The sequence below is a fragment of the Antennarius striatus genome, chromosome 19 (assembly GCF_040054535.1).
Source record: "Antennarius striatus isolate MH-2024 chromosome 19, ASM4005453v1, whole genome shotgun sequence".
Taxonomy (NCBI): domain Eukaryota; kingdom Metazoa; phylum Chordata; class Actinopteri; order Lophiiformes; family Antennariidae; genus Antennarius; species Antennarius striatus.
The window spans coordinates 18,921,451-18,936,568 of record NC_090794.1 but is presented as its reverse complement, the minus strand read 5'-3'; the positions used below and the strand labels follow the sequence as shown (position 1 = coordinate 18,936,568).

The following is a 15,118-nucleotide window of genomic DNA, read 5'->3' as shown; positions in this document are numbered from 1 at the left end:
TAATAATCTAATTATAACATGTATTTGTTACATGTTTTGATGCAGATTAGATTTTGATGCATAATTAAATTTTTACACAATAAATGAGAGTTGTGCATAACATAAAAAACAACAATTGAGTAAAGAATAATAATGATGGTCATTAACCTTTGAACTGCTGTCCTGGGGGGGTTCCCTCCGGGTTCTCCGACTTCCACCTCCAGAAAAATGGGCTTCATGTCTGGGAACCCCCCCAGACACAGGGAGAACATGCTAACTCCACACAGAGCAGGACTCGAACCCGGAACCTCCTTGCTGTGCGGCGACAGCACCACCCACTGCACCCCCATGTGAAACAATCCTAAAGAGTGTAACTGGAATGAAACAATGAATTAATCAACATTATTTATTTGGAGCGTCAGATCTACGTCTACTGACACAAAGGAGTTGTGGACCTGTTCACACACGTTTGTTCACCAGGACTTTAATACAGAAACATCCCAAAATGTTTGACGAGGAGTCAGAGTAACACGTGGAAACGAGCTGCTGTCACACCGTGTGTGTTCAGTATAAAACAACTATGACGTAAAGAACATAAGAGCGACAGTTTATACTGGTTTATAATCCAGCTTAGACTCCAGCTTCTTGGAATCAGCCACCTTCCTCACAGCTTTCATGAAGTCCTCCTGGGTGACGTACTCCCGATCGGAGCGGATGGCAAACAGACCTGTGAACACACACATCCTGTGAACTGGGCTCGTCACGAGGGAAACACACCAGTGTTGAGGACGGACGTCCAACCTGCTTCTGTGCACACGTTCCTGAGGTCAGCTCCATTGAACCCGTCTGACAGCTTCACGATGGCCTCAAAGTCTGGAAACAACCAGAAACAACTTCTGTGATAGTCAGCTGCTACCCAGCACCGAGATGGAACCATTCCAGTCCCTGTTTGTCAGTGTGATAACAGTCAGGACTGTGTGTAAATGTATTACAGTCACCCTTGTTCCTCACAGTTAATGTGTTCCAGGAAACACACAAAATTAACAAATTCCACGATATAGTGACAAACTATTTTATTATTTACAGTAATGTAAACGTTTCTGAACCCCCAATACTGATATTAAACCACCTTATATCTGTATTACCTTTAAAACACTCTGATAGACTGTTTAAAGCACTTTTGCGTCTCACAGAATTCCGAGACTCAGAACATAGTGCACTTCAGGATCCCGTCAGCCAATAGAAGAAGAGTACAATATCACATGACTGCCTACCAAAAACCTGTGATGAGGTGAAGTTGCGAGTGTTGATGCTCGAGGGCGCACTAGCTGCAGATGTGTTGGCTGTAACTACAGTCAACTCTTCATGGTCCTCATTCCAGTTCACCTTCATCATGCAGTAACCCTAAACCTAACCTTAACGCCTAACTCTAACCCCTAACTGTAACCCTAACCCCTAACTCTAACCCTAACCCCTAACCCCTAACCCTAAACCTAACCCCTAACTCTAACTCTAATCCTAACCCCTCACCCTAAACCTAACCCTAAACCTAACCCCTAACTCTAACCCTAACCCCTAACTCTAACCCTAACCCTAAACCTAACCCCTAACTTTAACCCTAACCCCAACCACTAACTCTAACCCATAACTCTAACCCTAATCCCTAACCCTAAACCTAACCCCTAACTCTAACCTCTAACTCTAACCCCTAACCCTAAACCTAACCCTAAACCTAACCCCTAACCCCCAACTCTAACCCTAACCCCTAACTCTAACCCTTAACTCTAACCCTAACCCTAAACCTAACCCTAAACCTAACCCCTAACTCTAACCTCTAACTCTAACCCCTAACCCTAAACCTAACTCTAACCTCTAACTCTAACTCTAACCCCTAACTCTAACCCTAACCCCTAACCCCTAACTCTAACCCTAACCCCTAACTCTAACCCCTAACTCTAACCCCTAACTCTTACCCTAACCCCTAACTCTAACCCCTAACTCTAACTCTAATCCTAACCCTAACCCCTAACCCTAATCCTAACCCTAACCCCTAACCCTAACCCCTAACTCTAACCCTAACCCCTAACTCTAACCCTAACCCCTAAACCTAACCCCTAACTCTAACCCCTAACCCCTAACTCTAACCCTAAACCTAACCCCCAACCCTAACTCTAACCCCTAACTCTAACCCCCAACTCTAACCCCTAACCTAACTAACCTCTAACCCCAACCCTAACCCCTGACACTAACCCCTTAACTGTAACACTTACCCTAACCCCCTCTGACCACAAAACCCTACAAACAGCTGCTTGCATGCTGAGACGCGGTCTGGAAACATGAACGCGTTCATACAACACACACTATAACATCTACACACGTTTCCCTTCCCAACTTTTGTGACCACAGAGTGATGTGAGGGGCGTGGCCTTTCATGGCCTCATGAAAGGCCACGCCCCTCACACGTCTTGAAACCTGGAGCCTGCCTGTGCCCCCCTGGAGGGGCAGTGACCTGAGGATGACTGTGAAGCTAACCTATTTCCCCGTGCTTGGTGATGGGACTGGAGTGGATCTTCAGGATGTCTAGGCGAGCCTGTTCATTGGGCAGCTCGATGTCTGGAACATAAACACAACATGAGATGTTCTGCTGGAGACAGAGTCCTCAGACGGGAACAGAACCGGTTCTCACGGATTTTGCGGTCCAGTCTGCCAGGCCGCAGCAGAGCAGGGTCCAGAGTGTCGGGTCTGTTAGTGGCCATGATCATCTTGACTCTGTGCAGCGTGTCGAAGCCGTCCATCTGGTTCAGCAGCTGCAGGGACAGGAAGTGACCCGTCAATCACTGGTCATCAGAGACAGTTCAGCAAAGCAGTAACACTCTGTAGTGATACACACTGTCACACACACACACACACACACACAGTCACACACACACAGTCACACACACACACGCACACACACACACCTCAATGGATGAGACCCATCACACATTTAAGTGTTTCATCAGTTTTCTTATTGACTTCATTTACTTGTACACAGGGATGTGCACAAGAGACAAAACACAACACAAGAGAGACATCTGGGTGATTGATTAAACAAATAAATAAACCAATCAAACAAGACATCCTGACAAAGGGGGCGGGGAAACACTGCTAGAAAAACATGATGTAAACCAAAGCAATGCAGTGCAAAGGTGAGCTGACAGAGTGACAGAGAGACCCACCATGAACCCATCAGTGTACAGCTCCACGTCACACACACACACACACACACACACACACACACACACACACACACACACACACACGTGTGTGTGTGTGTACATGTATTGAATTGTTACAGTCATTTGAGATATGGCTCAGATGTATCTGTGGGGGGGCACCAGGGTCCCTCCTGATGCTTCTGTCACCATGTCTGCTCAAGCAGCACAACATTAAATCATCCTGTGTTCGTACCCTCATGTGCTTTATCAACGCCCAAAACAACAGAAATATGACATTAATATAAGGTACTCAGGGGTTTTTGGCTTCTGACCCGTCATGTAACACAACAGTAGTAAACACAGCGGGTGGGGGCCTCAGCCAGTCATTCACCTCCATCAGAGTCCTCTGAATCTCTCTGTCTGCTGACGTTCCCTCAGAGAAGCGGCGCCCACCTACAGCAACAGGGATGGCAGCAGATCAACACACTCCATCCTCTGTGTCCATGACGACCAACGCTAAAGTACTTCAGTGTCAGGAAAGACTGAGTTGTAAACCGCTCACCGATGGCATCGATCTCATCCATGAAGATGATGCAGGGCTGGTGGTCCCTGGCGTAGTTGAACATCTCTCTGATCAGTCTGGCACTCTCTCCGATATATTTGTCTACGATGGAGCTGGACACCACCTGTAACACACACACACACACAAAGAGGTCATGGCTGACTGGTGCACTGCAGCGATCCATCAGCAGACATGAGACAACCATCACCTTGAGAAAGTTACAGTCCAGCTGACTGGCCACCGCTCTGGCAAGAAGAGTCTTCCCCGTTCCTGTTGGACAAGAAACCAGTCATCAGTAAACATAATGAACTAAGTAGACCACACTGTCATATCATTCATGACTGTATTATGTAAACCATAGAGTTCTGGGAACACAGCAGCGGTAACACTGATTGAATGCAGCCTACCGGTTCTCTTGAACTGATTGAAGTATTTACCTGGAGGCCCGTAGAGCAGACATCCTTTGGGGGGGATGATGCCCACCCTCTGGAAGAGCTCAGGGTTGGTCAGCGGCAGCTCAATAACCTGCAACGCAACAACAGCATGGGTACGTCGTCTGGTTTCAGGATGTGTGGTGAGAGTGTTTTGTCCAGCAAAATACCAAAATAAAAACCAAAGTACAACGAGGATGATGTTACAGCCAAAATGGGAATTCTTTTATTGATACGCAGATCATCAGTACAGATCAGAGTCCTTCTTTTGTGTGTGCGTGAGCTTTGTACGTGTCCTATTCATGAGAAAACAGGAAACCAATTGTTCCCGGCAACTGTCCAAACCTAGGTAACCAACCAATGTCAGGTTGACCTGCTTCCTGTCTTCCTGTTTTTCGGACAATCTGGTTATTCGCTGCCAAACTTGAAAATGTGTTTCCTCTGATTTGAAATGTGACCTACACATGCATTATTTCGCTTCCACAGATGTTACCAAAGTCATACCACCAACTAACTACCAGAGTAAAACTCCACCATGAACCACAGGTCCATGTTTTCATGATGCTGAAACCAACACCAGGCTCTATTCACATGACACTGAAAGGAAACTGTTCTTCTCAATCTTCTGTTGTCTAATTCTGGTGAGTGTGTGAACATGTGTGTAGCATGTGTGAACTGTAGATTCAGTTTCCTGTTCTTGGCTGCAAGAGTGACCCCCAGTGTGGTAAACATCTCCGTAGAACCTGTCAGCGGACAGGAACGCTCTAGAATCTCCTGCTGAGCAGGCGTACTGACTCTGGACTAACACCACGGATGACCTGGAGTCTCAGACCAACACTGACCCTTGTTCTGACTGTATGCCATCTTTCTGTTGGGTGTCTGTATACTAACAGGTGTGTGACAGGACCCGGAGGTGATTAGTGGGATGCTTCCCCACTCATGATGCTGATTGGCTGCTGTCCCAACTGGATTCTATTTCTCTTCCTCCAAGGCTGTGGGACCTCCGTTTTACATGACACGAGAAATTTACTTTAGTCTGAAAGAAGGACTTTGAACCTCTATCGACTCCCCCCAAATGTGTTCTCTCTTCTGACTCCCCTAAATGTTCCTCCTCTCTCCCCCCTCACTCTTGGGGACATTGCTTCAATCATTTCAGTTTTAATTGATGAACTCTGTCGTTACCTCTCTCAGCTCACGAATCTGTTCTGACAAGCCTCCAATCTCAGAGTAGGAGACACTTCCTGGGTCTTCATGGGACATGTTGTAAACCAGAGGGTCCACTTCCCTGGGCAGGTACCTGTGAAAGGTGAACCATCACATGCTGAGTACACACTGAACTGTGAGGGTGGTCTGCCCTCCATACACCCCAACACTATATCCACCTCACCTCATGATAGTGAGTGTCGTCATGTCCAAAGCCACTCTGGTTCCTGGCTTCAGCTGTGATTTGTCCAACTGGATAGATAAATATTAGACACTAGGCGTCATTCTCTGCACATTCTTGGCCTACATCATTTTAGGAAGTTTTAAAGTGTGTATCCCATCCGTAAACACTTTCATCCTAAACCATTACTGCAGTAATCCCCATAACAACCCTGGACTAAACTGCCCCTATATAAAAAAGTATGCTAACCTGACTCAAACTAGATTTTCTGAGGTCATTAACACTAACACTATGAAAGCAAAGACATCACAAATCTTATTGTTTTTATGTTATTTTAGTCACAGGACATTTCTCTACAGCCTGGACTTAAGATTCAAATCAAATCCTACTTAATGTAGAAAACCCTTCAGTTCCAAAAGGCTCACATACTTTTTCTTGTTTATGTATCTCATCCTCTATTTCTAAATCTGTAGAGAAAACAGTCACTAATCACAAAATACGGGCTGTATTATTTCAATCCTATCAGACTACCTCCCCATGTCCAGTTGAATGCTACTGGACATACATGGTTGTACTCCAGCTATGACTTGAGGTGTGCAAATGCATTGTCATGGTGTTGAAGGCTGGCGTTAGCATTGGTTAGCTACCCGAGTCATCATTATGCATTGCTTTGGTTCCACCCACTTCCCAGTTACTACAAGAAAACTCAATGAGTCTGTTTAAAGAGCCTCTGACAGGCAACATGGCACCCGACCAGCCCTTAACTTGTCATTATGGGTCAAACAGACATCAATACGTTTTAATGCATGAGTAGGTGTTCAGGTCCTACCTGTCTGCGACACCCGACCACATACCGGGGGCCGTTGGTGGCCTTCACAATGACTGGAGCAAACAGAAAGAGACAGTGACTCAAACACAGTTCAACAGTTCTGACTGTCAGGTCGTTTATTCCCTGAGAAGCTTTCAGCGCTCCTGGTGTTTGTGGACAGACTACCTGTAGGACGGTCACATGACACACTACAAACCTCTGATTGGACGCTGTGTTACTGTGTTCTGCATAGCACAAATAACATTGTTAAATAGTCAAACTGTTTTTGCAATACTGTACCATTTTTTTACTTTTCTAAAGTGTGGCCACAATACACAGAAGGTGCAGATGTTTTTGAGAAATATAGCACTCGTCTGTTAAATAGAATGAAGTGGATCAATGTGAACAACAAACAGAATTCCACAATAAAGCAGATTGACCAAACGGACAACTGCAGAAACCCGTGTGGAGCAGAACCATCAGTGAGGCTCAACAGAGCCTGCCTTCTTTAGTTGCTGCTAGATATTCATATATTATTTATACAGCTAGTCCAGCGTCCAAATCATTGTATTGTGGAATACAAATACATACTGCTTTATGTAGGGGTTTTGATATTTCATAATAAAAACAATTTATTCTTAATCTATATTTACTTCTCAATTATTACTTAATTGCACTACATTATTAGTTGTTAATGCTGGACTTCTCTTACTTGACTTTTGATACTATTTGTAAAGTCTTAATTAATCTTTATTAATCTTACTTGTGCAAATAAATCTCTAAATAGCCTGACATCACTTACCTGACATTCCATATTATCTGTAATATTTTTAATATCTTAATTTTCAGAAGAAATATTTTCTGAGGTTACATTTTCTCCCAGGTTGTTTTACCCAGAAAGATGAAGTCCAGCAGTGAAACATGGACTGTGTGCATGAAGTGTAAGTAGGTCACAGTTATTTTGTACAATAAATACAATTCATTAATTCAACCTCTATTGTCTCGACTGTACATTGTGAACAAAGATTTGAATGCTAATTTAAATTGTAAACTGCTGCTGCACCATCTGATCAAATCTGACCGTGGGTGCCAACAAGCCAGAAAAACATTCTAGGGAAACCCTGAGCTGGTGTTCTATGAACCAACAGGCAGCACACTGCAGAACTACGAGGACACCAGGCTAAAGTTGACCCAACACTGGAAATTTGGACATAGATTTTGAAATTACGCTGATGCTAAGACAAAACTTCATTCATCAAGGCTACAGCGCACACACGCTAGTATCACACTAGTATTCATCATGAAAGCACTATTTACAGGCATTTGTTTGATCCGGTGACCCAATAAGAGAAACACATGAAGCTGACTGAGAACTTTCTACAACATCACCAACGTGAGCTGAACAGTGAACTCCAGTCGTACCAACTGAAGCACAGGAGCTGCTCACCACAGCTGGAAACACTTCACATAGTAGTTATCCTTTAACACAGTGGTGCCCGACCCCCGGCCGCGGACCGGTACCGGTATTTATCTCCCAGACACCATATTACTCGTGCTGGAGAGGCATTCTAGGAATACTGGTCCTGGTCGTACCTGCCTCCAGTGTAGTGACAGGATCACATCAGGAGACACATCATCCTCCTTCAATGTTAACATATTTCTTACACTGCAGTGTTTTTATGTACTGGATGGTTTCAAAGATCTCAAATCGTGATCATTGGGCCATCTTCAGAACAGAACATGACGTCCACACCAGCTGCACGGGCCTTCAAATCTAATCTGTGGACGTCTGCTGCAGCTGTTCTGTTGACAAGCGTCACACATATCAGCCAATCAACTTACATTTCTCCTCAGTTAGCTGCTTGAGCACTTCTCCAACAATCTGCAGAAAAAACACAAATATACTTATTAGTAACGACAAAGTGAAATAATCTGGTTGTCCCCATGCACACCCACATTTAACACTTTACTACTACAATAAACGGCACTGCAGGACAACACACATCATCCCTTTCACATGAACAGGGTCCAGGTTTAGGTAGGGGGGAGTCTGAAGGGGGTTGCCGAATCAGCATTGAGATAGATCTCACTCACACTACATGTTTAAGTCCTCACTGCACATCAACACCACAGGGGTGTAAAAACAGTGTAACCATGGCAAAACATACAGAGTACCACTCCAGTGCCTCTCCATACCCCTCGCTGTACCCTCGAGGGGTACTGAATACTGGGTACTTCTCTGACTGGGTGCTCCACTGTTCTTCTAAGGATCTTGGAGCTCATGTGAGCAGTGTCAGTGAGACCTGGGGGGGGGGGGTGTTTGGGATAAAATTACTTCCTTGATCTGAACACGAGTAGTGTTCTGTGATTGGACTTCTGCGCTGGTCAGTTTGTTCACCACTAACACGTGTTCGAGCAGAGGGGTGTCTATGAGCGCACATGGTACCAGGACACCCAATGAGACACTCAGTGTGATGTCATCAGACCTCCGACTGTGTGTGCTGGACACTCGGGTGAAGAGAGGGGCAGAGCTGTCAACAGATCGCCCCCTAGTGGTGAGATAGATCTGCTGTCCCAGCAGGGGGCCGGACAGACTCGGCAGGCCCAAACTCGTTGTGAGAGTCTGTTGGGAACGTCTGGCAGAACCCTCTGTCAGGGAGGTCTTCAACTCCCACCTCCGGGAGAGCAGGGGGGGCTGGGGACACTGAGTCAGAGTGGACCATGTTCTCCACCTCCGCTGAAGCAGAAGCTGCTCAGCCTCTTGCTGCAGCAACAACCAAACCCAGTGTCCATCAGGTGACCTCCTCTTAAAACTCATGGACAGAATGTCAAGAGTGAGCAAAGCAGTAATCAGAGCAAAGGGTGGATATTCTGAAGAAACTAGAATATTACACATGTTTTCAGTTATTTCCACCTTCCTTTGTTAACTCCAAATGTGTTCATTCAGTTTGAATGCCTTCAGTGAGAATCCACAATGTAAATAGTCATCAAAATAAAGAAAATGCGTTTAAAGAGAAGGTGTGTCCAAACGTCTGGTCTGGCCTGTACTATATATATATATATATATATATATATATATATATATATATATATATATATAGTGGAATTAAAGTAAAGTATTTATGTATGACACTCCCCCCCCGCTGCCATGATCGCACAAATTTCCCCACTGTGGGACAGTAAAGGTTTATTATTATTATTATTATTATGAAAGGATACTTCTTCCTCTAACCTGTAGCTTTAGTCTGAGCTGTGAACTACATGTGTTTGTCAGTGACTATCTGTAATGAGTTTACCTACAGAACTGTTAGTGATGACCACAGGTGTAGATGTAATGACCACAGGTCTAGATGTAATGATGACCACAGGTGTAGATGTAATGACCACAGGTCTAGATGTAATGATGACCACAGGTCTAGATGTAATGATGACCACAGGTGTAGATGTAATGACCACAGGTGTAGATGTAATGACCACAGGTGTAGATGTAATGACCACAGGTCTAGATGTAATGATGACCACAGGTGTAGATGTAATGACCACAGGTGTAGATGTAATGACCACAGGTCTAGATGTAATGATGACCACAGGTGTAGATGTAATGACCACAGGTCTAGATGTAATGACCACAGGTCTAGATGTAATGATGACCACAGGTCTAGATGTAATGACCACAGGTTTAGATGTAATGATGACCACAGGTCTAGATGTAATGATGACCACAGGTGTAGATGTAATGACCACAGGTCTAGATGTAATGATGACCACAGGTCTAGATGTAATGACCACAGGTTTAGATGTAATGATGACCACAGGTCTAGATGTAATGATGACCACAGGTGTAGATGTAATGACCACAGGTCTAGATGTAATGACCACAGGTGTAGATGTAATGATGACCACAGGTCTAGTAAATGACAGCTGTTACCTGTCCCACACTCTGCAGAGCCTTCAGGTCATTCTCTGACTTCTCGTACTGTTTGGTTTGTTCTCTCAGCTGCTCTCTCACTGGAACACAAACCACAGTTACGATTAAGTTCATAGAGATGAAACCGATTCCTCAGTCGGTCTGTTGTGGTGACGTCACCGGGTCTAGCTGTAGCTCCAGTCCGCTAACGGGAAGCTCCATCCCCGTAACGTTAGTCAGGGCTGACCCGTCAGACCCGCTGCAGACGTGTTAACTACTTTAACTAGTATTAACTACTTTAACCAGTTAACTGGTTTAACTGACCGTAAAGAACATCAGAGGTTGGTGTCTCTGTTAGCATGCTATCCAGGCTAGGCTAACCGGTCTGCTCCGTTCAGTTCAATGGGGATGCTAACGGCATGACACAGCAGCAGCTAGCGGCTAGCGGTAGCTAGCATTAGCTAGCGGTAGCTAGCGGTAGCTAGCGGTAGCTAGCGCTAAACAGGGAGCTGCTGCCGTCTGGAGCCGCTGAACCGAACAGGACCCCCCAGCAGAGAGCCTTCTTCACCCCCACTCACGTTCCTTCAGCCGTCCGTCCACCTCCTTGTGCTCCAGCAGCTTCTTCCTGTAGTCCTGAAGGGCTTTCTCCCGACCGTCCGCCATCATGCCGCACTGAATGCTGGGAAAGGCACGCGTCACTACGGAACAGCACGAGCCGCGGGGCGATGCCCGGTCTGTCTGTCTGTCTGTCTGTCTGTCTGTCTGTCTGTCTGTCTGTCTGTCTGTCTGTCTGTCTGTCTGTCTGTCTGTCTGTCTGTCTGACTCTGACTGTCTGTCTGTCTGACTCTGTCTGTCTGTCTGTCTGTCTGTCTGTCTGACTGTCTGTCTGTCTGACTGTCTGTCTGTCTGTCTGTCTGTCTGTCTGTCTGTCTGTCTGTCTGTCTGACTGCCTCTACCTGTCTGTCTGTCTGTCTGTCTGACTGTCTGTCTGACTGTCTGTCTGTCTGTCTGTCTGACTGTCTGTCTGTCTGTCTGTCTGTCTGTCTGTCTGTCTGTCTGTCTGACTCTGACTGTCTGTCTGTCTGACTCTGTCTGTCTGTCTGTCTGTCTGTCTGTCTGTCTGTCTGTCTGTCTGTCTGTCTGACTGCCTCTACCTGTCTGTCTGTCTGTCTGTCTGTCTGTCTGTCTGTCTGACTCTGACTGTCTGTCTGTCTGTCTGCCTGTCTGACTGTCTGTCTGTCTGTCTGTCTGTCTGTCTGACTGCCTCTACCTGTCTGTCTGTCTGTCTGTCTGTCTGTCTGTCTGTCTGTCTGTCTGTCTGTCTGCCTGTCTGTCTGTCTGTACCTGTCTTACTAACAGTTGGTGCTTCTCTCTCTCCATTGGCTGATTGTTCCATCATCGTCTAATGAATTAACTGTTTACAATTTGTTTTGTGAAAAATACAAATATCACATAAAATAATTACAAATATCACATAAAACCTTTTTCCAATGTGGTCTTCTATTGTAAATACAAAGTCAAAACGTAATAGACAAGAAAACACTGACATCAAAGTATTTAAACAGTTAGTTTAAATACTTTAATGTATTTAAGCAGTTAGTCAGAATTACAGCTGTCACCATTACATTCTAAAAGTCTCTGTGTTTCTGCACAACGATTTGAATCTTTTGGAACATTTCCTGAGTAAAGTAAACACAATGTCGTCTCTAAATAACGACTGCTCCAGTTACAGTGAAGCTCTCCAGCTTCCTACCACCTCCAGAAACAATTTAGTTGCATTGATCACTCTGAATATATAGCAACACACTATTTATTTTTATTATTATTCCATTCCGCTTCAAAGCGGTGATGTATTGTAATGTCAGTGTTGGTGTGTTCGTCCGTTAGTCCACCAAATGTCTTCACAACCGTTCAGATAGAAAGATGAAACAAAAAGCACACGACTCAGGCAGCGAAGGGGATGAAAATGAGGTGATGACCTTGACCTGGAGAAAACTAGGTCAAGGTCAGATTTAAACTTTTGTACACTCATAAGATAGAAAGCCGGTGTGAGTAAGACCATAGATCAAAGCTAGTGCTTTGATCTAAAACAGCAGGTCTGAGCACTAGCTTTGATCTATGACCTATTCTAGTAGGTCAGGGTAAAAATTTATTTCAGGGGTGTCGCGGGATGTTGCAGTCTGTGACTGCCTTGTTTATTATTTATTATGGTAATGTAAATGTTTCTGAACCCTCCCTACACTCATATTGAACCACCTTCTATCTGTAGTACCTTTAAAACACTCTGATAGACTGTTTAAAACACTTTTGTATTCAAGCAAAGTTGCAGGAGGAACCGTGAGAACGCAGCTCACACGCGGATGCTGTCAGCCAATAGCATGTACGTACAGTAACATGTGACTAGGGGCGGCAGTGGCTCAGTGGTAAAGCGGGCAGTAGAGCGGGTCGTCCTATGATTTAAGATCGGCGGTTCGATTCCCGCTCCCGCCCCCCCAAAAATACCCGGAGGTGAGCTGACAGTGGGAGGTGTCAGCTCATCTCCGGAGCACTGCCGAGGCACCCTTGAGCAAGGTGCCGTCCCCTTTACAAATTGCTCATTTGAGGCGCACCAAGAAGGAGCTGCCTGCCATTCTACCTCCCCTGCATGCCTACAGGCCCCCTTGTGTGTGTGTGTGTGTGATACAGGGGCCTGTACTCACAAATATGTATGCATGCATTTGTAATCAGTAGCTAGAGTGTGCTTTCTTAATTTCCCTTCGGGGATCAAACCAGTATATAAAATTAAAATTAAAATTAAAAAAAAACTACCTACTAACAATATGTGATATAGTGAAGCCATGCATCTTCAAGCGCAAATAAGCGAGGGATTACTGTATTATAATTTGGACAGGTGAAATTTGTGATTTTGCAAAAAACTTTGAAGATCCAGCATGACCACCTTATTGTTGTTAACTTTATCTCTATTTTTTATGATCATAATATGATACATAAATACATTAGTAAATACATTGAAATAAAAATACATTAAATCCTGTTTGGAATAAATATAGAAGGTTATACTAAATTAGAAAAAAATGTTTCTAATTTAAATGGAATGACTCAAATGACTTCCGGCCTGTCGCACTGACATCCTTGGTCATGAAGTCCTTTGAACGCCTCATGCTGACCCACCCGAAGGACATCACAGGACCCCTGCTGGACCCCCTGCAGTTTGCCTATCAGGCAAACAGGTCAGTGGATGATGCAGTCAACATGGGACTGCATTTCATCCTGGATCATCTCGACCACCCAGGGACATATGCACGGATCCTGTTCATAGACTTCAGCTCGGCGTTCAACACCATCATCCCTGAGCTGCTCTCCTCCAAACTTCACCAGCTCACAGTCCCCTCTGTCATGTGTCAGTGGATCACCAGCTTCCTGACAGACAGGACACAGCAGCTGAGGCTGGGGGCGATCACCTCAGACACTGGGACAGTCAGCACCGGCGCCCCTCAAGGTTGCATCCTCTCTCCGCTGCTCTTCTCCCTCTACACCAACGACTGCACACCATCGCACCCAGCCGCCAAACTCCTGAAGTTTGCAGATGACACAACTGTGATTGGACTCATCCAGGACGGGGATGAGTCTGCATACCGACAGGAGGTTAGACAGCTGGTGGACTGGTGTAGTCGTAACAACCTGGAGCTGAACACGCTCAAGACTGTGGAGATGACAGTGGACTTTAGGACGTTCCCCTCCCCTCTGCTCCCCCTCACCATCGCAGACAGCCCTGTGGACTCGATGGAGAGCTTCAAGTTCCTGGGGACTACTGTTTCCCGGGACCTGAAGTGGACTCTCCACATCAGCTGCATCCTCAAGAAGGCCCAGCAGACGATATACTTTCTCAGGCAGCTGAGGAACCACGGTCTGCCACAGGAGCTATAGTTCCTGTTCTACACGGCAGTCATTGAATCGGTTCTGTGTTCCTCCATCACAGTCTGGTTCGGTGCTGCCACCCAAAGGGACAGGACACGACTACAAAGGACAATCAGGTCTGCTGAGAAGATCACTGGGCCCTCCCTGCCCTCCCTCCTAAAGTTGTACTCCTCAAGAATTAGGAGTCAGGCAGGGAAGATCATCTCAGACCCAACACACCCTGGACACAGACTATTTAAAAGTCTACCCTCTGGGAGGCGCTACAGAGCCCTCCTCTCAAAACCACCAGACTAAAGAACAGTTTCTTGCCCCAAGCCTTAAACTGCAACTGTTAATTATTTGTCTCCAGTCCTTGCAACCTATTTACACATGCACTCAGCACTTGTACATTGTATCCCCCCCACTTACTGCGTTTGCGTCTTGTGTTTTGTATTTAGTATAGTTATTTATAGTATTTATGGTATTTAGCATAGTTAAATTTAATGTATGAATGTACAGTTTGAGACACAACCTGCCGGAAACAAATTCCTTGTCTGTTTTTTAACAAACAATGGCAAAAAAAACGGATTCTGATTCTGATGTTTGTTAACACTCCATTTAGTAAATTTTTCTAAGGATGGACACAGGTCTGTTGTTTCCAGTATCACAGAGATTGCCTCTGCCATTTTCACATCACTGGGTGTTTGACTAGTATGCATTAACAAATTACTGACGTGTCCAGAGGAGCAGGAGGACAGCCATCAATGGACTGAGCAGCGAGAGCCAGACCCAACCCCACCCCTCACTGACACCTGTTACTGAAGGATAACAAGGAGGAGGAGGAGGAGGAGGAGGATGAGGATGACGATGACGATGATGATGATGGTGACGATGATGATGACTATGACGATGACGATGATGACGATGACGATGATGATGATGATGATGATGAT

General features: G+C 45.3%; 1 protein-coding gene across 1 annotated transcript; it reads right to left on the bottom strand.

The window, feature by feature from the left end:
- Window positions 1-447: 447 nt before the first annotated feature.
- On the bottom strand, window positions 448-10,969 carry psmc6 (proteasome 26S subunit, ATPase 6). Its single transcript, XM_068343125.1, has 14 exons — window positions 10,847-10,969; window positions 10,290-10,369; window positions 8,204-8,243; window positions 6,383-6,435; window positions 5,557-5,624; window positions 5,352-5,466; window positions 4,176-4,263; window positions 3,947-4,008; window positions 3,739-3,862; window positions 3,568-3,629; window positions 2,666-2,786; window positions 2,512-2,592; window positions 781-852; window positions 448-706 (listed from the first exon to the last, which is right to left on the bottom strand). Exons 1-14 carry the CDS (start codon window positions 10,932-10,934, stop codon window positions 588-590), a joined length of 1,173 nt encoding a protein of 390 aa, XP_068199226.1. The 5' UTR covers window positions 10,935-10,969; the 3' UTR covers window positions 448-587.
- Window positions 10,970-15,118: the final 4,149 nt, after the last annotated feature.

Bases quoted from the DNA above. Each gene is read 5' to 3' on its own strand.
- psmc6 (XM_068343125.1), bottom strand. From the start codon at position 10,934: ATGATGGCGGACGGTCGGGAGAAAGCCCTTCAGGACTACAGGAAGAAG. The intron at 10,370-10,846 runs GTGAGTGGGGGT...TTTGTGTTCCAG, and splicing joins GGACGGACGGCTGAAGGAAC to TGAGAGAGCAGCTGAGAGAA. The intron at 5,467-5,556 runs GTGAGGTGGATA...CACCTTTCACAG, and splicing joins ACGACACTCACTATCATGAG to GTACCTGCCCAGGGAAGTGG.